This window comes from Candoia aspera, chromosome 3 (assembly GCF_035149785.1).
Source record: "Candoia aspera isolate rCanAsp1 chromosome 3, rCanAsp1.hap2, whole genome shotgun sequence".
Lineage (NCBI taxonomy): Eukaryota > Metazoa > Chordata > Lepidosauria > Squamata > Boidae > Candoia > Candoia aspera.
The window spans coordinates 67,707,151-67,731,673 of record NC_086155.1 but is presented as its reverse complement, the minus strand read 5'-3'; the positions used below and the strand labels follow the sequence as shown (position 1 = coordinate 67,731,673).

General features: G+C 38.5%; 1 protein-coding gene across 4 annotated transcripts in view; it reads right to left on the bottom strand.

Annotated features, from left to right (window-relative positions):
- The window catches only part of FGGY (FGGY carbohydrate kinase domain containing), a 206,512-nt gene that overhangs the window by 140,784 nt on the left and 41,205 nt on the right, over positions 1-24,523 (bottom strand). For all 4 annotated transcript variants that reach the window (XR_010067580.1, XR_010067581.1, XM_063298028.1 and 1 more), the window contains exon 5: positions 20,348-20,436. Coding sequence is in view for 2 of the 4 variants with exons in the window: in XM_063298028.1 (XP_063154098.1) it covers positions 20,348-20,436 (89 nt within the window). In the remaining 2 variants the exon portion in view is untranslated. The remainder of the gene's footprint in view (positions 1-20,347; positions 20,437-24,523) is intronic.

Genomic DNA, 24,523 nt, shown 5'->3' with positions numbered 1-24,523 from the left:
AATCCTGCTGAAAAAAAAAGAGACAAGGGACTTCCAGGGGAGGTATAGCGAACTAAGCACGGCACTGCGAAAGTGCAGGGGACAACTGTGGCAAACACCAAGGACCTGGTGGTAGACAGGTTCCTTGGAACCTCTCCAGATAGGAAGAGGATGGGAGATTGCTGACATGTGCAGTTTTCCATGGGTTTGAGTGCTGGGAGAGGGCAAGATTAGCCATCTTGCTCGCAACCACAGTGGAGACTTTTCAAGGACAGTAAGTTCGTAAACTTCACTTTCTAATCACTTTTGGAAATTGCTCATTAACTATTTCTAAACTATTAAAGACCTTCGGAATGACAAGTCTGAAAACACCGGGTGAGTCTGCCTTCAATCTTGAATGAAAGAAAATTTTAATTGTAAGCTTAAGAATTTAAAGAATCTGAAACAAACAGCAAAAACTAAGTAAGATTTTGATGTTAGAAAGTTATAAACGGATTAAGGGTCCAGATAAAATTGTAATATTGAAACTTTTACAATAAGATTTTGGAATTAACTATAAAGTACAAACAGCTGCTTGTGGAAAATAGATCCTGTTTTGGTTTTTATAACATACAGTAGATAAGCAATTTTATGATTTCAGAAACTGGACACTAGATTTTTAGGTAGAGGAAAGATATACAGGCCTGTAAGATGATGCAAAATGTTATGACAATAAAAATACTGATGTCGGGACCAGACCAAGAAACGACGCTGAGTCAGTGTATTCCAACTCTAGTTTTTCATTGTTCTCACTGAATAGACAGAATCTTGACAAACTAAAGCTATCCTAACTAACCTACAAGAAATTGCCCAGGAGAGTCTAGGGCGGGGCTACACTGACTTTCTTTGACCCCCTGCCAAGGCTTTCCAAACTGCAAGTCCTCTTATCAGCTTGGAATGTGTTCACTCCTTCCTGGGAATCAGCAGCAGCGCTGAAGTCCATCACAACTGAAGGAGACTTTTGAAGAATGAAATCAGAAAATAGTAGCCACAATATCAACAATGTCAGTAATGATGTTTACTTCTATGGATAGGCTATGCCCAAAAGATGTCATTGAAGAAATGTCAAATGTAGAACAAATTTTATCTGACAAGATAGAGATGGTATCAAAAGATTTACAACTGGCAGGCCAAGAGAATGATTTAGAAAAGGATGTTTCACTGGATCTACAAAAGAAACTGGCTGAGGTTTTAAAATTTAAAAAGAAAATAGAAATGCCAAACCAAGAGAGAGACCAGGATAATTTTTTCCTATTGGACTTACAAAAGAGGGTTGTTAAAGTCTTGAAGAACTCTGTGCAATGGGACAAAGAAGAAATAAAGAGAAATCAAATCCTACCACAATACTTGAACCAACTAAAGATTAAGACTGTTAGAAGTAAAAGGAAGTAATATAAAGTTGGTTTATTTAATCAAGGTTAAAACAAGATATGTTGTTACTTCTGGCTACCCTTTATGGATCTTCTGCTGACACCAGGACTGAAAAGATTATGTTTATAGATAAGAGATGGGATATGGGATGAAAAGATAAATTTCAAGTATCTTTATTACGGTCTTTGACCAGACTTTACAACAGAAGAAGAGAAATGGTTTAGTCCCACAATTCATTATCAGGAAAAAAAAAGGAAAACAATAAAACAGTAAAACAATATATCTAATTAAAAGTTTTGCACAATTGTGTAACTTGATAAAAATATTTGGCCACCTGGTGTGTGAGTGTAGAGTCAGCATCCCTTAAAAAGAAATAAAATCTATCAGTATGAAAAGACAGATGTTTGTAGAGAGGGTGAAGAGTTACTAAATTTGTTTATACTTGTGATGAAGGTTGGAAGTCATTTCTTTATATATTTCTTTTCTTTTTTTATTATATTCTTTCTTTTCTCTTTCTTCTCTTTTCTTCTTTCTTTTTCCTTGCACTTTTTACTCTTTCTATTCTCTTTTCTTTAAGTTTAATTTGTATTAAATTTTACTATTAGAATCAAAATTCTTATTTAAAAAATTATATATGAAAAAAGAGAACAAGAAGGTTTTTTTCCTGTACTTCCACTGTTTCTTATGTCCAAAACACTCAAAATATTTTGAGTTTTGTTTCAATGAAACACAGACTACTATTTAAATATCAGCCAACTTGAAAACTGTCCTGTTATGCTGCCACGTGTACCAGCATTGGAGTTCTAATAATCTTAATAATTAAGCACATGGGTCAGCCTGGAAAACATTTTCTTTTAACTTTCAGATCAATCTATAGACATATCCATGACAGCTGCTATATATTTACCCATAAATAAATAAAAGCCAAGAGGATATCTCACACATTTAGAAAAAATCAATATCATGTTCATGCACAGATTTTATAATTCAGGCCTATTTACTTTCTCATACTCTTTCCCTACAACAAACTTCCTTTCTCACATTCATATATATTTCAATGACTGCTGAAGAGCACACATCTGATTTACATACCTCTTGCCTGGCATAATGCCACACTGCACTTTCCAAATTTTACTCGTTATTTCTTATGTCCTTTAGAATTCTGCCAAACATCTTACCAAGAACATTTAACAAACTAATACAATATAGTTTTTATATTCCTATCTTTCCCTTTGTATATACTGCAGGTATAATAATAGCATTTTCCAGTTGTTAGGCAGAGGTGCAGTCTTCACATACACACATTAAACAAGTTGAACAGCTTATGCTGGTCTATGACTGTAATAAAGATTTATTTGATTTGATCTGTACAGTCACTGCATAAGATTACCAACTCTACGTCCATTTAAAAATCTACTAAGAACTCCACAGTTGTTAACAGTACCAAAATGTTAACAACTCCTCCCAATATTCCTTACAATTGTTCAAGTTAAATGGGCCTGTGGTTTGGAACATCTGGTGAACTATAGGCTTTTCATCTCCATATTCAAGATTTAACGTATTTATTTTAATTAAAATGTAATCATATTGTTTCTATATAGCACTATGAAAGTATTTCAACCAGACATGTTGTTTCAAGAGTCCAAATGTTAATGGTAGGGGGAGTTGAATGTCCTTGTAATAGTCTACAATTAGATGTGCAATAAATCTTCTCTGATTTCATGCTCTCTCTGACAAAAGTCCATGTTATATTTAACACTGGACATAGTTTCAAAAGCAAATAGCATACCCAACTAGATTGTTTTCAAAGACAATGTAACAAGAACTCTTTGATCTTTGAGTATTCTCTAGCAGTCTTTAAATTATGAATCTGGAAAAGTACACAGCAAATGCTAAGATGGATTCAAGTTACAGGCTTTCTGGACTGTTATAGCTATATAGAAAACTGTGTTATAATTTTAAGGACCGATATTCAGATGAAACAGAACTTTTCTTATTGGGACTTATGAATAGCCAATTAGATAAGACCCATGGAAGATTGATTTTGTATATGGTAACTGTAGCAAGACTATTATATACACAAAGATGGAAAAATACTGAAACACCCACAGCGGAGGACTGGATTGTGAAGATGGCCGAACTTGCAGAAATGGCAAAACTGACCTGTTTGATCAGGGATAAGACAACAAGTACTTTCATAAAAGACTGGAAACTTCTTATGGACTTTTTGCTGAAAATGGAAAAAAGTGATTTGGTGATTTGTGGATTTGCTGATTAAAAAGGGTTGAGTATGGGAAGAAGAGAACCATGTTGTAACTTTAAAGAGGGAGGAGTGATAATGAATTTATTTGTAACTGCTGTAAAGAAGATCAGAAATCTTTTCTCCTTATTCTTTTATCTTTTTTTTCTTAATTTCACTCTAATTTCATGTTTACCTTCTACTTATGTAAAAATCTTTAATAAAAACTATATATAAAAAAGAAAGACAATGTGTTATAGTTCAGCTATATGTGTAGAGTTATTCATGAGAAGCTCGCCATGCGGAATAAGCTATTCTAAAAAAATGAACCTGAGATATGAATAATTAAAGACAACATTTATATAAGTAAAACATTATATAAATGTTATGTATTGTATAATTTATCCTTCGGTTTAGCCAAGACAACTAACATTTTAAGAACCAGTCCAGGAATAACCTATCATTCAGGGTTTTGCTGTCTTGGACAAGGGATTTTTGCATGAAAGTGAACAGACTTCGGTTCTGGCTACTGTCTGTGGTCAAAGAACATAGATCAGTCATTCATTTCTAAACAGAAGAAGTGCTGAAACTTCCATTTATGAGATAAAAAATGCCACCATTCTAAAGCATTAATCCCTCATTAATTTAGGTTATTTTTTAGGCTAAACTGCCTCTTATCTGACCATTGCCCTGGCTGCAGCTCTTCCCCGTCTCCCATTTTCTCCACAAAAATTGCTGATTAGCCACCAAACACAGTGGATGGTTCAAGATGTAGATAGCCAATACATTTATAGAATAACTTCTGTAGCCTGTAGCATTCAGCTTTCTTCTTCTGTGATAAACTGGACTGGACTGGAGTGCAGTTTGGCCCTAGATTTAGACGCTGCAGTCCTCAATCAAGGAGATGGATGCTGGATATTGGACAAAAATATACCATTCTCTTTTATAACCAGATCCAAAATCTCAATCTGTTAGAAAGTGGAGATACAATAACAAGGCACTGTCGAGTCTCCTTAGCCAAATAATCTTGGCAAGTGCATGGTTAAGAAAAGAGGTTTATCTACCAAGATTCCAAATTAGCCTTCAGCTAATAATAATTGCTTCAATGTATGGTCTGATGAAGAGGAAAGAGACTGATTGTCTGTGTTATTGGAGCCCTGTAACCAAGACACAGCCTGGAAATACCTAGGATAGTAGTGCTCCTGCTGATAACATCATATCCCAGATGTGAGTCTGTCAGCCCACAGAGGTAATGATCCCAGGTTGGAGAATCTAACTAACAAGAGAATACTGTGCAATCCAAGGTTTGATCCCATGGCAATTTGTATCATGCTATCCCTCCCTCAGATGTACAATATTGTAAGACTTTTAACTCTGAAGTAATTCAGGAAATGAATAGAGAAAATCTTTTCCTCAGAGTTTTCACAAAGCATCAGCATGACCAGGACCAGGTAAGACTAATGCTTTGGACCACTTTTGTTTTAGAAAGAAAGTGTGATCTTGGCAAAGTGAAACATTTCCATAGGGAAAAAACCACAGTGCAATACAGTGGTGCTTAAAAGTTTGTGAACCCTTTTGAATTTTCATTTCTGCATAAATATGACCTAAAACGTGATCTGTTTTCCCTGTAAGTCCTAAAACTAGATAAAAAGAATCAAATTAAATAAATGAATCAAAAACATTATACTTGTTCATTTATTTATTGAGAAAAATGACCCAAAGCTACATATTTGTGTGTGGCGAGTGTATGTAAACATTTGCTTTCAGTAACTGGTATGTTCCCCTTGGGCAGCAATGACCCCAACTAAACATTTCCAGTAAAGTTGTTCAGTCCTACACATCAGCTTGGACGAGTTTTAGACCATTCCTCCTTACAGAACACTTCAACTCAGGGATGTTGGTGGACTTCCTTGCATGAACTGCCAGCTTCAGGTCCTTCCACAACATTTCTATAGGCTTAAGGTCAGGACTTCGACTTGGTCATTCCAAAACATTAACTTTCTTCTGCTTTAACTATTCTTTGGTTGTACTACTTGTGTGTTTTGGGTCACTGTCTTGCTGCATGACCCACTTTCTCTTGAGCTTCAGTTCACGGACAGATACCCTGAAATTTTCCTGTAGAATTTGCTGGTACAATCCAGAATTCACAATTCCATCAATGATGGCAAGCCATCCTGGTCCAGGGGCAGCAAAGCAGGCCCAAGCCATGATACTGCCACCATCATGTTTCACAGATGGGGTAAGGTTTTTATATTGGAATGTAATGTTTCCCTTTCACCAAACATAACACTTTTCTTTCAAGCCAAAAAGCTCTATTTTGGTCTCATCTGTCCACAGAACATTCTTCCAAAAGCCTTCTGGCTTATCTATGTGGTCTTTCACAAACTGTAGATGGGCAGCAATGCTCTTTTTGGAGAGTAGTGGCTTTCTCCTTGCAACCCTGCCATGCACACCATTGTGGTTCAGTGTTCTCCCGATGGTAGTCTTGTGAACAGTGACATTCGCCAGTGCAACAGAAGCTTTTAGTTCCTTAGACATTACCCTGGGGTTCTTTGAGACCTCCCAGAATATTACATGCCTTGCTCTTGGAGTGATCTTGGTTGGTCAACAACACCTGGGGAGGGTAACAATGGTGTTGAATACCTCCACTTGTACACAATCTGCCTGACAGGGACTGGTGGAGTCCAAGCTCTTTAGAAATAGTTTTGTAGCCTTTTCCAGCCTGGTGAGCATCAACAACTGTTTTTCAGCGGTCCTCAGGAATCTTCTTTATTTGAGCCATGACACACTTCCACATACCTGTTTTGTGAAGATCAGACTTTGATAGTGAATACCCAGAATTCTGTTCTGTAAATGAGGTGGGACCTCCGACACTCACACCTGATTATCATCCCATTGATTGAAACACTTGACTCTAATTTCTCCTTCAAATGAACTGATCATCCTAGAGTTTCACATTTTTTTGCCACACAGAAATATATAGCTTTGGATCATTTTCCTCAATAAATAAATAAACAGATATAATGTTTTTAGCTCATTTGTTTAATTGGGTTCTCTTTATCTAGTTTTAGGACTTATGTGGAGAACAGATCACGTACTAGGACACATTTATGCAGAAATATTGAAAATTTTAAAAGATTCACAAACTTTTAAGCACTACTGTATATACCAAGCCCAATTTCAAGCAAACCTAAACTGGTCTCTTAGCCACAGACATTTTCTTGTTAGCATGCATCCAAGAGTAGCACATTTAATAGCTCTGAAAATTAGTTCATAAAGGTCCTGCACCTTTTGCCAGGGTTTTGTTAGCAGCCCCAGAATCACAGAGCAGGAATTTAGAGAATATAAACAGGCAACTGCTATTTGCAAGCTAATGAGGGAAATGAAACATATCACTACACAGAGGGAAACATACAGAGATGAGTATCTTCAAATATAGAAAAGGTGATTATTAAATGAAATCACTACTAAAATTAACAGCATTAGGGAGGAAAATAATTTTAATGAAGAAATTAAAAGTAATGTATCCCTCAGGATACATTGTATAACTTTAGGACTTTAAAATTCAAAACAGCTTTCCAAAAAAATGAATGACAAGGTGATTCATTTCTAGCAGGAGTCAAAGTGGTTAAGTTCTAGGCCAAATAATTTGAAAAATAATGAGGTAAAAGTCTGATCTCAGAGCGTTTAAAGGAATGCAGACTGCCCAGTGGGGAAAAAAAGCACAGCAATTTAGTTTGTTTTTTCTGCCACCTTTCCAAAGTTCACGTCTGGAATAAGGGTAAACAGCTTTTTTAAGCTACAGCATTCAGACTTCATGAAAATAAAATATCAGACTTGCATTTCAGATTAAAAAAAAAGAATTTGATCTGACAGTAAATTTTCAGGTGCAGCTCTCAGAAGTAACAAGAAGAATGAAGTGAGGTTCCAACACATTAAAAAGGTCTTTAACCCATTAATATATTAAAAAAACTGGCCCACAGCAGTTCCTTCAGGCAGTAGTTTTTCAAGGTATTTCTGGATGGGGAATTGGCGAAGGGAGCTCAGTCATTAAATTAAATTGTCCTACCTAATTTTTATCATATATAACGAAGAGGTTTTTCTTTGTTTCAATAACTGCTATGCTATGAGACTGAACCTTCAGCAAGGGATCATTACCTTGTCGTGGTGCTGGAGCCTGAGCACCTCAATGATGCCATGAGCTAAACTGTGAAGGGCCACCCAAGACGGGAAGGTCATGACAGAGAGGTCAGACTAAATGCGATCCCTGGGGAAGGTAATGGCAACCCACCCCAGTATTCTTGCCGTGAAAACTAAATGGATCAGCACAACCAGAGATATGTCGGTATACCATTGGAAGATGAGACCCCCAGGTCGGAAGATGGTCAAAATGCTACTGGGGAGGAACAGAGGATGAGCTCAACTAGCCCCAGACGTGATGACGCAGCTAGCTCAAAGCCGAAAGGACGGCTAGCGGCCGACGGTGCTGGTGGTGAACGGCGAATCCAATGTTCTAAGGATCGACACACCATTGGAACCTGGAATGTAAGATCTATGAGCCAGGGCAAATTGGATGTGGTTATTGGTGAGATGTCAAGATTAAAGCTAGACATTTTGGGCATCAGTGAACTGAAATGGACCGGAATAGGCCACTTCACATCAAATGACCACCAGATCTACTACTGTGGACAAGAGGACCACAGAAGAAATGGAGTAGCCTTCATAATTAATCGTAAAGTGGCTAAAGCAGTGCTTGGATACAATCCAAAGAACGACAGAATGATCTCAATTCGAATTCAGGGCAAGCCATCTAACATCACAGAGATCCAAATATACGCCCCAACCACAGATGCTGAAGAAGCTGAAGTAGAGCAGTTCTATGAGGATCTGCAGCACCTACTGGACAACATGCCGAAAAGAGATGTTGTTTTAATCACGGGAGACTGGAATACTAAGTGGGCAGTCAAATGACACCTGGGAGACTGGAATACTAAGGTGGGCAGTCAAATGACACCTGGGAGACTGGAATACTAAGGTGGGCAGTCAAATGACACCTGGAATTACAGGTAAGCATGGCCTGGGAGAACAAAACGAAGCAGGACATAGGCTGATAGAATTTTGCCAAGACAACTCACTCTGTATAACAAACACTCTCTTCCAACAACCTAAGAGACGGCTTTATACATGGACTTCACCAGATGGACAACACCAAAATCAGATTGACTACATCCTTTGCAGCCAAAGGTGGCGGACATCTATACAGTCGGTAAAAACAAGACCTGGAGCCGACTGTACTTCAGATCACGAACTTCTTCTTGCACAATTTAGGATCAGACTAAAGAGATTAGGGAAGACCCACAGATCAGCTAGATATGAGCTCACTAATATTCCTAAGGAATATGCAGTGGAGGTGAAGAATCGATTTAAGGGACTGGACTTAGTAGATAGGGTCCCGGAAGAACTCTGGACAGAAGTTCGCAACATTGTTCAGGAGGCGGCAACAAAATACATCCCAAAGAAAGAGAAAACCAAGAAGGCAAAATGGCTGTCTGCTGAGACACTAGAAGTAGCCCAAGAAAGAAGGAAAGCAAAAGGCAACAGTGATAGGGGGAGATATGCCCAATTAAATGCAAAATTCCAGAGGTTAGCCAGAAGAGATAAGGAATTATTTTTAAACAAACAATGCATGGAAGTGGAAGAAAACAATACAATAGGAAGGACAAGAGACCTCTTCCAGAAAATTAGAACCATCAGAGGTAAATTCCAGTCCAAAATGGGTATGATCAAAAACAAAGATGGCAAGGACCTAACAGAAGAAGAAGAGATCAAGAAAAGGTGGCAAGAATATACAGAAGACCTGTATAGGAAGGATAACAATATCGGGGATAGCTTTGACGGTGTGGTCAGTGAGCTAGAGCCAGACATCCTGAAGAGTGAGGGTGAATGGGCCTTAAGAAGCATTGCTAATAACAAGGCAACAGGAGACGACGGCATCCCGGCTGAACTGTTCAAAATCTTGCAAGATGATGCTGTCAAGGTAATGCATGCTATATGCCAGCAAATTTGGAAAACACAAGAATGGCCATCAGACTGGAAAAAAATCAACTTATATCCCCATACCAAAAAAAAGAAACACTAAAGAATGTTCAAACTATCGAACAGTGGCACTCATTTCACATGCCAGTAAGGTAATGCTCAAGATCCTGCAAGGTAGACTTCAGCAATTCATGGAGAGAGAATTGCCAGATGTACAAGCTGGGTTTAGAAAAGGCAGAGGAACTAGAGACCAAATTGCCAATATCCACTGGATAATGGAAAAATCCAGGGAGTTTCAGAAAAACATCTATTTCTGTTTTATTGACTATTCTAAAGCCTTTGACTGTGTGGACCATAACAAATTGTGGCAAGTTCTTAGTGGTATGGGGATACCAAGTCATCTTGTATGCCTCCTGAAGAATCTGTATAACGACCAAGTAGCAACAGTAAGAACAGACCACGGAACAACGGACTGGTTTAAGATTGGGAAAGGAGTACGGCAGGGCTGTATACTCTCACCCTACCTATTCAACTTGTACGCAGAACACATCATGCGACATGCTGGGCTTGAGGAATCCAAGGCTGGAGTTAAAATTGCTGGAGGAAACCTTAACAATCTCAGATAGGCAGATGATACCACTTTGATGGCTAAAAGCAAAGAGGAACTGAGGAGCCTTATGATGAAGGTAAAAGAAGACAGTGCAAAAGCTAGCTTGCAGCTAAACCTCAAAAAAACCAAGATTATGGCAACCAGCTTGATTGATAACTGGCAAATAGAGGGAGAAAATGTAGAAGCAGTGAAAGACTTTGTATTTCTAGGTGCGAAGATTACTGCAGATGCTGACTGCAGTCAGGAAATCAGAAGACGCTTAATCCTTGGGAGAAGAGCAATGACCAATCTCGATAAAATAGTTAAGAGCAGAGACATCACACTGACAACAAAGGTCCACATAGTTAAAGCAATGGTATTTCCCATAGTAACATATGGCTGCGAGAGCTGGACCATAAGGAAGGCTGAGAGAAGGAAGATCGATGCTTTTGAACTGTGGTGTTGGAGGAAAATTCTGAGAGTGCCTTGGACTGCAAGAAGGTCAAACCAGTCCATACTCCAGGAAATAAAGCCAGACTGCTCACTTGAGGGAATGATATTAAAGGCAAAACTGAAATTCTTTGGCCACATAATGAGAAGACAGGACACCCTGCAGAAGATGCTGATGCCAGGGAGAGTGGAGGGCAAATGGAAGAGGGGCGACCAAGGGCAAGGTGGATGGATGATATTCTAGAGGTGATGGACTCGTCCCTGGGGGAGCTGGGGGTGTTGACGACCGACAGGAAGCTCTGGCGTGGGCTGGTCCATGAAGTCATGAAGAGTCGGAAGCGACTAAACGAATAAACAACAACTTGGGACTGAACATGACATTTTACAGTTACTAGGAGTAGTTGCTTTTGGCATTTTAGATAATTATTTATAGATTGCTTTGCAGAAACTATATGTATGGTAGAATTCCTTTTCATACTGATCATTTCAAGCCAAAGAAATTGTAGAACCTATATTCCAGAGCAAGTAATGTGGACGACTTTAGAGTTTTGCTTTCAGCGTAAACTATTTCAGACTGAGGAGTGAAGGGAAAAAATAAAACATATCCATACAGAATCAAGATATTCATTCCTAAAGTCTCTCTCAACAATTTAATCAAGTACAATTTTGTAAGAAAGAATACAAGAATGAAGTGTAGCATTTCATCAAGATAACAGCATTTGATACTAACATAGTTATTTAGATCATGGGTTGGCAACCTAGAGCCCTTCAAATATTTTGAGTGCAGATGCCTCAGTCATTGCAATTTACTTGGCTGGCAGAGGCTCACAGGAACTGGGGACAATGATTTTGCTTACCCCCAATCTAGATTGCAAATTTGTAATTGTAACAGCAAATCCTATACCCATTTATCTGAAATAAAATTGCTGTTAACTCCCTGGGACTGCTCTATAGTTCTTTGGCATTAAATTTCATAATGCCATCTTGGTAATGCTCAGAGCTGAAATTAATCATTTTATTAAGCAGTGCTGCTACTATACTGATGTGAATACGATTTGACAATGATTGGATTCATGTCACACTAAGTCTTGGGTAGTTTAACCATAGTTTATTCAATAAGTCACAACTGCTGGGTTTGTACAACATACTATGTCAAATCAAGGAAAGCACATTATGGTAAACCCTATAAAGAAATCACAGTCTTTACAAGATATGGCAAACGTAGTTGAAATGACTGGTCTGACCAGTAAAATGCCCTTATTGTTTAGAACAGTGGTCATTAAAATCTTTAGGATGGCTACTGATAATGTTAGGTTCCATGTACAGACACTCTGGGGATGGTAGTTAATTATCTCTCAAAAGAAAAATTGTGGAGACAAAGAAGGCAAATAAACTTCAGCAAACTGTAAAGTTTTTATATATAAAAAGGTGGGATTAAAATATAATCATCATCATCATCATCTGAACCTTAGAGTCTGAATATAATAGCAGTCCCTATGCTGACAGTAATAAATACAAATTTAATTTTCTATTTTTTCTCCACTGCTTTTTTTCTTCTATACTACTCTTAACCAGAGCCTAAGGATCTCTCAATTAAAATGTAATTGCATGTCATATACAGTAATAAAAACTGGCATTGATTCAAGAACATATATAAATTTTGTTAGCTGAAATATGACTTATCTCTATCATGTGAGGAACAGCTTAATGGAAAGATGGTAAAAGATATATTATAAATAAGATAAATAAATATACTGTATCATTCATGTGAATGATATACTAAATAACATCAGCATTAGTTATCTGGAAATACTAATTTACAACCAACAAGTTTAGCATTCTAATTAAAGCAGAAGCTGTGTTCTGATGATTAAAATAAAAATAGATCTTAAGTAGGAAAATAGTTTACCACAACCAAACAATAACAGTTTATAAATAAGTTTTTTTTTAAAAAATTGAATAAGCTTTTACGGTATGTCAAAGTCAAACATAATATCTTACTTTAAAGGTTATGCAGCTAGACAAAACTGGTATCTGTTGCAGGTGAAGAATGAACTGTTATAATACTCATATCTGCCCAGTTAAAATAAAATGAAAGCAAATTTAATACAGTATAAACATATATATACACAAAATGTAACCTGATTCTAGTTTCCTTATGCTTAAGTTAAAATTTAACACAGCTAAAAAGTATGAATATTTATAACTCAAAAGATAGAGAATGGATTATTTAAATACCATAGCCAATCTTTGCCTATTACTGGCATTACATTATATTTCAGAAAGTTGTCAGAGCAAATACAAGTGACTGTACCTTTATCTGCCTTGCAGATTTGTCACAGCATATCTCTAAAGATTCCAATAATTGCCAGGACCTACATGTAATAACTGACATCTCTACCTGAGACTGTCACAATGGCAACCTATCTAGTTACAAGCCAAATCAGATGGTGGATTGGAAGTTGCATTCTCACAGTCTCCTATACTACCCACTCCTTTCCCCATCCTGCATTTTCATTTATTAAAAAAATTGTTTAGTAGGCTGCAACACAACTGTGTTTTCCTGGTACCCAAGAAAAAGCTAGATTGGCAGGTTGTTGGGAGGTCAGGCCAGCATGAAAAACGACAGGGAAGAAAACCTGATATATTCATCACAGTAATCCTTTATTTGCTTAACTGGCATGTATTGAATAAACCAAAACAAGCTGGTTTCACCCAATATCTAAGCCAGTATCAACAGATCACATTATCTCCTATATGGGAACCCAGCCAGTAATGTGTAACTTTAAAACATTAAGGTATTCAGGCAAACAATCTGAACTGAAAGAAAAATCAGAAACTGGTCAAAGATCACTCCCTCTGCTTAGTTTTCTGGATCTGATGTACTTTTAGAAGTATATAATAAAGAGGCTGACTCACATATTTACAAGCTGGCATCACTGGTTTCATTACCTTGCTGCCCAACTTTGCCATCTTTCACAGAGCAAAATGTTCAAATTATAACCAGCATGGGTCTTGTCAACTGCTTTTCAAGAAACTGACTCAAACCCTATCCAACTCTAAGCTGAGAAACGGTAGTTTGTATCAATCACAGAGTTGGATTAAATTGGAGTTTAGTTTCTCCTTCTTCCTCTGGTAAGGATAAGGTATTTTCTGCTAGATTCCATCCTAACAAAAACATGGCTTCTGAGTAATTGGCAAGAAGGCATAAGTATTTGCTGTGCATTTGCTAAACACTTTTGTTTATTCTACTCTAAAGCCCTTGCAAGTATGAATTCACTGACATCTTTAAAAATGTACACAGGAGTTATGAAAGGTCTCAATATACCTTACATTTCTCTGAGTAGCTATCCTTGCTCCTTACTGTCTTTATCAAGATTGTTAACAAATCTTTAGAAAGTTAACAAATTGTTGCCAAACCTGGGTATCTATCAACAGTTCAGACAAAAGTTTAAGAAGAGGCAGTGTAAGGAACAATTATTTTCTCGGGTAAAGTAACCTTTTTGGCTTTCAAAACTGCTGTAAAGAAAAAGGAAATACACAAAACATTAATAAATCAGTTCCTTTAAGAAATGGAGAAGGGAATGTCTGAATTCTGCAGAAAAAGGACTTGGCATTTTTTACTCACTATAAAAAATAAGAAAGCCAAGCCACACTGGGTAAAATCGCAGCCTCACAGCCAACAACACACACATTCAATTCCTGAGTTCATTTTCCTGAAATAGAAAAGTACATACATTTCTCAAATTTCATATCAAGTCTTCACATATCCCTAGAACTGCAGGAAAAGCAGAGTGCCAGTACTGTGCTCAAGGCTAGGGGAATTAGTCAAAGAAAGGGAAGAAAAGAGAATACTCTCATATCACTATATTTCTCATTCTCAACCTAAAATTTACAAGCACTATTCCCTCCCCATATCATTTAACAGTCTTTCTTTAATAGGCCAGCTTGTCAAGAAGACTTTACTTTGCCAGATTAAGACGCCATGCTTTGGATTAGTGAAACTCCTAAAATTCGGCATGACTTCATGGCTGGCTCAGAGTTCTTCATCTCTGTGGCAGCCAGCCAGCCACATACCCACTACAACTTCTGCCTCCATCCCCATCATCTCAGCTTTTCAGTACTGAACTAGTGCATTTGGTTTTCTAAAGGTGAAAGAACATACTATATGTTTATCAATCAAGAACTGAAGCACTTTAAAAAAAAAAAAAAGCAAATTCATAAAATGTTTCAGATTGCAGAAATGAGATCTTAACAGAAACCCAGTTCAGATGGTTCAGTTCAGATAGAATGCTGAGGTGCTGCTTCAGCTGATTATATAGCAATTAAACATTTCAAAAAAAGAAAGAACCAGAACAAATCAGTAAATACTTTAGAAAGTCTCTCAAGATCTTGCTGCTTTAAATATGCTACAAGACACTGCACCACAGTGATGATTTATTGATTAATGGTATGATTCTTTGGCAAGTGGCAGTAAAACAAAATGTTTGCATTTAACCTATGCAGAGAAAAAACAAGTCAGGAATTTTATACGTAATATTCAGAACCTTAATCTTAAAATGTCCGTATAACTCACAATGAGATTTCTTTTGTTATATACCCCTACCACTTTGTGAAAAGCTGTTGAGTTTGGGATAATAAACCAACTCCATGTACTGTAAAAAGCTTTACTATCTCTACACTAACCAAGGGACGTAGAACAGGAGAGAATGGGGATGTTTATAAAACTGAGCAGTTTGGTCAAGGGAGAACACAATAGTACTCTGTTTATCACAGGCCTGAAGAGAATGCTTCAGTGGCATTGTGGGATCTAGAAAAACTGCAGGCAACACATGCTGCTGGGGAAGAAAAAATTCAGTGACAACTTTGGGAAGAAAGGTTATATCCGGTCACAAGATCATCTTATCTGTATGAAATGAAAGATACAACTCATCAAAACACAGGGTGCAAATTTCACTGGAATATCATGCTGACAGTATAACAGCAAAGAATGTTAACTTCTAAATAAAAGAGTGAAGGGAGAAGATACTTAAAGTTTCAAAGTCCATCACCTGAGAGAAAACTAGAAGCAAATTCAACACAAATATGACGCACTTGAAGTGAAAAAGTTAAAAAAACTTTTCCCAAACTGCGATCAGGAAGAAAAAAAGAAGTCAATAGGACCTAATGTGCCCAGAATACTGCCATCTGAAGAAAAAAAAGGCAAGGTTCTTAGATTATAAACACAAAAATTCTAGACATAACAGGGAAAAGTTTCAATGAAAGCAAAAAGAGAGAACTCTCGACCATTTTACAGAGCAGCTGCTTGCACAGCAGGTTTGCATGCCACACACAGAATTTGAGCCACTGTGTTCAAAGAAGAGCCCTAAAACATCCTCTCCAAGCTACCAATCTGAAGATTACCAGCTCCAGATGAAGAACTGTGCCACTGCCAACTGAGAGAAGAGTCAGCCTTTTGGACAAATGGAAAAGAAAAAGTCTCCAGGATAGATGAGAGCTGTAAACTTTGTCAGGAGATGCTTATTATTGACATTGTCATGGGCAGCATTGATCACAACTTGAAGACTGATAGGAAATGGAGAAAAAAAATGGAGACCGGAAGAATTGGAAGACAAAGACGCAGGGACAAGACCTTTCCTGCTACAAAATTGTTCACAACCAACTAGTTTGAATAACAGACATATCTACCGATAGGGTCCACTCAGTACAAAAGAGAACAGGGAACAAACGAGCAGAGCTCCCACTCAAGCTTTTTCAGTTTAGCACAACTTAAAAAGTCCACCAAGACATTGCCCTGACCGTTGAGCTGAACCACTACCAGAAAATCATTTTATGAAATGCACCAGTTCCATTTGTTGATGCTAAGTTATAAACCAAAAAAACAAATTGGACCCATCCTGCTTATTCAGGGTTCACACTACTGTGAAATTGCCAGTAAGTATCTGCATCATAAGAGCCTTGTGTGGCGCAGAGCAGTAGGCGGTGGCAGTATTGCAACCAAAACTCTCCCCATGACCTGAGTTCAATCCCAGTAGAAGCTGGATTCTCAGGTAGCTGGCTCAGGTTGACTCAGCCTTCCATCCTTCCGAGGTCGGTAAAATGAGTACCCAGCTCGCTGGGGGAAAGGTAATTATGACTGGGGAGGCAATGGCAAACCACCCCGTTCTATAGTCTGCCAAGAAAAAGTCAGCGAAAGAAGTCAGAAAATGGCTCGGGGACCTTTCTTCTTTCCTCATCTGCATCATACTTCTTGCAACCAGGCAAATGAAAACTTACAGTGCCTTAAGGATAGCTATCATTTCCAACAGCCTGATATGCAACAGATGTTGTTTCATGTCATCTTAGCCCTGGATTCTGTATTGTACTGTACTGTATTCTGTGGAGGGAAGACAATCCCAGCTCAAAAGCTTGGAAGTGTGGCTGCACTATGCCTATTATCTGTGCCATCATTAGAACTAATTAAGAGACTGCAGCAGCTGAGTCAATCCCTTTATGTTGTCCATTGCTAAGCTTAGAAAGCCATTTCAATTACATTTACCCAGGAAGTCTAATATTTGGACAATCAGAGTCCCAAGAATATAACTTTGGAATAATAACTTTCAAGTCATCGTATTGAGTTTCCAACAGTATCTCTCCACCACTTTGATTGTGTGTGTGTGTGTGTGTGTGCCTTCAAGTCATTGTTGACTCCCGGTGACTGCCTGGGCCACCACTACCATCCCCCCCCCAATTTAAAAGCCAATCATATTTCACCTGAACCTGAAAAGCTTCATTGATGGCAACTGGGGGAGGGGGGGATGTTAAAAGAAGAGCCAGTGCTTTGCAAATTATCATGATTTTGAAGACAGGTTTGGCCAGGCCACCCAAAGCAAAGCTTTGAATATTTTTATTAATATTCAATATTAATATTCAAATAATAATATTTGAATATTAAATATCATGAATATTTGAATCAGCATCACTGTAGTGTCTTGACCCAAACTGACCCTGCATTCACTGATTTAGTTATTTCACCTCTAATCCAAGAGATTAAGTTATACTGCACCCCATCTGCTTAGTGAAAGCCTTCATATCCCGTAACGATAAGAGAAGCCCCACCTCAGCAACAGGGGGATAAATGGATGGAGAAGGAAACAATGAGGAAGAATCCACATACAATACAGAAACACCATACAGTGAGTCTCTACTGGAGGGTGCAGATCAATACTGATTCAAGGCATCCACTGGACAAGAAGGAACGAGAGACCCAGATCTGGGCATAAGACTTGAGTACTTAAGAGTGTCAAATCAATTGAGGTTCTCCCTGAAATTCAAACCATCTCGCACCCTACTGGGATACTGAAGCGCCTTAAAGACCTGGCTCTTCCCCCAGGCGTTTGGAGAGGATGATTGAGGCCCCTTTTTCCTTTCTGTTCCCCTCTGCCATTGTTGTCCCTTTGTCTCATGCTGTTTCCGTGTTTTCTGTATTGTTCTTTGTTTTTTAAATGTTTTATCAATTGTAAACTGCCCAGAGTTGCTGGGGATCAGGCGGCATATAAATAATAATAATAATAATAATAATAATAATAATAATAATAATAATACATGATTTCATAAAACTAGCTTAATTTTGCAAGTATTTCAAAAAATCCTGTTTAAGGAAGAGAAAATTCTTGCCTTTGACTGTAAGCGTTCCCTCAAAATATACTGTGTTTATTGGCAACAGAACCAAATTCCAAGAACCAGTAATACATGCTACAAATGTATACTTTATTGGATGTACTTATTCATTTCATCATGTTGGTCCATGAGCATGATAAATATCAACTAACTACTACACGTGTATTCTTACCACAGTAATTTTAACTCCAACCCCATACACAGTAGCCACTGTGTGCACCAAATAATTCGAAAAATGAGAAGATATATGTGAGGATTATTTATGATAGATGCTCATGATACTTCTTCCTTTTAAAAACTGCACAGTATTAATTAAGGAAGGAATCCCCAGATAGAATAAACAGATGGCCGAAGTGTAAAGGTAACTCCTGTACTACCACTGCGTAGGCAATAAACCACATCAGAAATCCAGCCTCAACTATTCTTGCATCACACTGAAGCGATTTTAAAGCATTATTGATGAGGCTTCTGCTTGCATCTGCATCTAGTTACACTAATTTTAACTAGTGTAAAATCTTTCTCTCTTACCACAGAACAACAGTGAAGTATCACAAGTGGGGGAACATAAACTGTGTGTAAATTCTTGCCATTTAATCCGATTGCTCATTTCCCAGCAGATTAAGATGATTAAGCAGGCAGGGAGGCAGTGGCCACACAGTGATACTGTTCCTACAGAAGGAGTGGGGAAGGGATGCAGATGCTTAGCCCTTAGTTTGCTGTACAAAAGAGCCTAAGTCTTGCTCTTCCAAAAGTCAGTTTACGCAAAAGATAATCATCTCAGCATCTCCCTTTACAACACCTGCTTTATTTTACCTCCCCACAACACATCTAAAGGTTACATAAACAATATCAAAATATAGATGAGCAGAAATATGCTCTTTTCCCAAAACTCCTAGCAAGTATCCAGCTGGGGCAGAACAGGGTTGAATTACAGCATATAACAATGTCCAGGCCTGGATGTTCCAACAGGGTGGGCACAAATTCTTCAAACAGGGAACATTTCAAAATTAGATCGCACACAAAGACCTTGCTCACTTCAGTCCTGGAAAAATGGTCTCAGGAGAGACGTGAAACTTAAACTTATTGCTACTATTAGATCTTTTACTCTATCAAGATTAAGGTCAGAATTTTCAATATCTGCAGCTCAGGTTAGCCTTTAGATTACATCCCTGTTTTATTAATACTAAATTTATGTCTCAATTTTAATAACAGCTGGCAATATTAATGACCAGTTTTATGAATGACTGTCCATGATGGCAAAAGCAAATATATTGAAGTTATCTTCATTCCAGATTTTGTTTCCCTTATTTGTGTAATACAAAATATACTGAGCAAAACATCAACTTTTACAAATCAGTATAGGAACGTATATCTTAAACTATATATGCTAGAATCTTGCTCCTAAAAGAATCACATTAGCTTGCTAAGAAGCTTATTTCAAGACCATGAACTTGTATTAGAGTCACTTGCTGAGATGGGCGGCTATAGAAAATGAATGAATGAATGAATAAATAAATAAATTTTAAAAATTAGCAGCTTGTAAACTCTCAAAAGAAAAGAATTAAAACATTAATTTGGATTTCTCAAACCGTTAGCCATTCTCCCTTTGGATCCAAAGGGGGTTGTAAAATCTGGATTTTTTTTACTTAAATTGGAAAGAAATGTTTTACCTCCTGTGAAACATAATGCCTTAGCAGTTGTCTCTGAAACAGAAACTGGTACTGACTTGGCTCAGGTTCCAGAAATGGGAGTGTAAAATTAAGCAACCAATGGTTACAATGATTTATTAAGAATTAAAAATGCTCACAGGAACCATTTTGTTCAGGAATGCACAACAGCAACAGAAGATAGGTTCAAGATGTTTCCAAGTAACTTAAACCATATGCAGGTGTATGTACATTGCATCAGTCAAAATAAATGAATGAAAAAGCTGGCTCAAGAAAAGAGATGGGGAAAAATAAAACATGCCATAATATTTTGCATACCTTGCTGTAGCACCTGTTGCCTTCCATGATAAGAAATCCGGAAGATCAAAGAAGTACCCTGCCTTTTGCCAGCAAGACTCTCGCAAATTCTGATAATTTTTGTTGGAGATAAAAAAGATAGTTTTAGCTAATGACATTTTAAAACAAATTTAAATCATATGCAATAACCAAGACAAACACTGATGTTCCCTCCTTCAAACTTTTAAGTAGTCAATATACCCCTGAGTCATCCATATAGAATGATAGAATTATATGTAGGGTTTTAATTAATGTTTGTCTAATGATATTAACAAGCAAAGCCATAGTCTTCCTAAGGATGTTTTACATACTGCATTTGCAACCATGAAAGACTAATTACATAGCCTCTGCAGCATGTATTACCATTTTTCTCTAAGTTTATATCCATGGATATATTTGTGTGTCCTTCCTATGTACTTTGAGAGCCCTGCATCCCATTCCCAAAGGAACTGGATGTCAGAAATACAGTTCAAGCCATAATTCTCTAAATAATGAGCAGGAATAAATACCATGCCTCAGGCATCTCCCGGTGATACGTCAAAAAGGGTATCTAATGTAGATTGAATACCTTAGAGTAGGAGCAAACCTCTTTGGGAATACCAAGAAACTATATTATCTTCAAGGTAAAAAAAACATTAGGACATCTTACCATCACCCTAAACTACTAGATGACCTAATGGCTGAAAATTCCCTGCATTTGTTTCAGAAAGAATATTTTAACTGAGAAAACCTGATAATGCAATTATCTATATTTAGCTTCACACACAATAATATTTGACCTATGATATTTTCCATATCTTGTTCTTTAAAAAAAAAAAAGGTTTAATGTTGTTGGCTTTAATACTTTATTTCATGAAGCATCAAGGCACTACCATTGTAATTGCATCCGTAATATATGTAGACATTATCCAACTTTAATTCTTTAGATCCAATAGTTAGGCAAATCAATAGGAAAAGAAGCAAAACCACGCATATTCTGAATAGAAATGAAGTAAGAATTTCCAGGCAAGAATATTGAAGATCTTGTAAGAAATTTATTCTTGTTCCCTTTAATGGAAGCCAGGACTATGATGACCAGAGAGTGGTTTAGTGTCAATAAGGTCAGACTTCTGGTGCATAAATCATGTAGACCTAAACAAACCCAACTATTCAGTAAAAGAAAAAATAAGTAGGCACTATTGCATCTTTCCAAAAGCCACAATAAAAAGATCCTAAAATGAGCCCCTTGAAACACATCCAAATGATTCATTTTAGTCATCAAAGTGATTTGTCACCACTGGTTAGTACAGAAAAACACATCAGGCTTTGCTATATGCTTCCACACTAACAGTAAGCTTTACATATTCTGATCTTATCACGCAATTCACTATTTTATTTGCAGTACTCCACACAATTAATAAGTGTACTGAAAACCCGTAGGAATGCCCTAATTTATATGAAGTAACTCATTCTCCATAACTCCAGATTTATTTGTTATTCACTGGAACCCAAGTACAGTTGGCCTCCCCAGACATCTCTTTCTTCATGGGAGTCTACGATCTAGACTTTTTTTAAAAAAAAGGCTAACTGTTCTAAAAGCACTAATCAACTCCAAGTAGTTAAACAGCTGGAAATGTGATCACAATAGCCTACTATAATGTTTTATCTACTCAGCAGATAACAACACTTTGACCTTACAAGAAGGTGACAAGGCAAACCACCTACATCTTTTCCAAGAAGTATAGCTGAGACATGAACACATCTGCTGGACTATATCTAGGAAGACCTACAGTAGCTTGCAGCACACTTTTGTGCCTAAGTTGCAATGAGGAAACATACTAGAACTGTCACTAATAAACCATTAGTTGAGCCATTTTGACCCCCTGGTATGTTGCTTTGAGGCCAACAGCCTTCACAAATCCCTGCTAAACTAATTTTAACTTTTACTTTTACTCTTTCAAAGATGCCACTATATAGATCTTGATGTTACCATATTTATTTTCATGAATCTGCATATTTAATAACTCTATGTAGGCAGATGTGCAAACACATACATGTAACTGTGAATACAGCATTGCATAGAGCAATGCTGCAGTACAATTCTTTTAGCAAAATTCGTAGCCACAACTAAAGCATGGGTAGCCACTTGTGTTGTCCAATTGTTTTAATACCTGGATTTCTATATCCTGGACCAGATATGGCTTCCAAATACTATTCAGAAACAGTTTTATGTACAGCACATTGCAGGAATGCATACAAATATACAAGATTAAGGTTGCATTTGTAACATTTATGTACATAACATAACAAAGTATTCAAACCTCAATTCTCAGATAGTTTGTCCAAGAATATTTCTGCTTTGCCTGGATTCCATTTCGACTTGTCAGTCTATACAAAGTCTGTTGCTATCTGCACACATGCAGTACCAATCTCCAAACCCCCCGTGTTTTCTCCAACAGATTAATGATGTTACATAGAGACGTAACAGATCAATTGCCAAGAACTTGAACAAAACCCAACACAACCTTCTGAAATTAGCCAAAATTGCCAGATTTATAATACTGTGCCCCAGGTAACATCCCTATTAACTATATCTAAAATAATACCATGTTTGATGGTATCAAAAACTTCTTACAATCACAGAATCATAGAATGTACAGTAAATGTATTACTGAAACCTGGCTGGGCGTGGAAGGAGGTGTTGCCCTTTCAGAGATATGCCCAGCTGGGTTTCAAGTCTGGCATCAGCCACGACCTCAGGGCAGGGGAGGAGGGGTGGCTGTTGTCATCCGAGAATCCCTAGCGGCCATCAGGGGTCCTGTTCCACAAGTGGCCAGGTGTGAGACCCTATTCTTCAAGCTGGGTTCCTGAGAACAGTTGGAAGTGATGCTGCTGTACCAGCCTCCCTGCTGCGTAGCAACCTCCCTGCCTGAGCTGCTGGAGGCCGTCTCAGGTTTGGCAGTGAAGTTCCCAGGCTTATGGTCCTGGGGGACTTCAATCTGCCGTCCCTGGGGTGGGCCTCGGAAGCAGCCCGGGAGTTCATGGCTACCATGGCAGCCATGGGCCTGTTCCAGATTATTCAGGACCTGACTCGAGACAGTGGCCTCACCCCAGACCTAGTTTTCTTGTCGGAGCAGTGGCAAGGTGATCTGAAGGGAGAATTACATCTTTCCCCTTTGTCATGGTCAGATCATGCCCTGGTGGCCTTGAGATTCGCTCGTGCCGCCCCCCTCCACAGGGAGGCAGGACCCATTCGATTGGTCTGCCCCTGGCGACTGATGGACCCTGCTGGGTTTCAGAGGGAGCTGGGGGTTATACCCAAGTCTCTCCTGCACGATCCAGCGGAGACCCTGGCTGCTGCCTGGAATAGGGAGGCGGCCGGAGCCTTGGACAGGATTGCGCCTGTGCGGCCTCTCTTGCCCACCCAAACCTGGCATTCCCCGTGGTTTACGGAGGAGCTGAGGATTTTGAAGAGGGTTAAGAGATGCCTAGAGCACCGCTGGAGGAAGACAAAAACTGAACCCGGCCGAACACAAGCTAGAGCCTGGACTCACGGCTCCTGCTCGAAGAGCAGGTGGCAGCTTGGCTAGGAGGGCCATTGTGCAACTTCAACTTGTGCGCCAGTTACGCCCATTCCTGGAGTGAGAGGCCCTCTGAACTGTCACTCATGCCCTGGTTATCTCCCATATAGACTACTGCAATGCACTCTACATGGGGCTACCCTTGAAGAGTATCTGGAAGCTACAGCTGGTGCAAAATGCAGCCACGCGGGCGATCTTGGGTTTCCCAAGATCAGCACGTCACCTCTTTGCTCCGCAAGCTGCATTGGTTGCCAGTATGGTTCCGGGTCCGATTCAAGGTATTGGTTATCACCTTTAAAGCCCTACATGGCATGGGTCCAGGTTACCTAAGGGACTGTCTCCTCCCCATCATATCAACCTGTCCCTCCCGTTCAGGCAGAGAGGGCATGCTATGGACCCCGTCTGGAAGAGAATTCCATCTGGCGGGGTCCAGGAGGCACGCCTTCTCTGCAACAGCCCCTGCCCTTTGGAGTATCCTTCCCCTGGAAGTGAGATTGGCTCCCTCCCTCCTGGACTTTAGGAAACAACTAAAGACCTGGTTCTGTAATTATGCCTGGGGCGGGAGAGAAAGTAGTCATTCCTGGGGATGCTTAGTTTC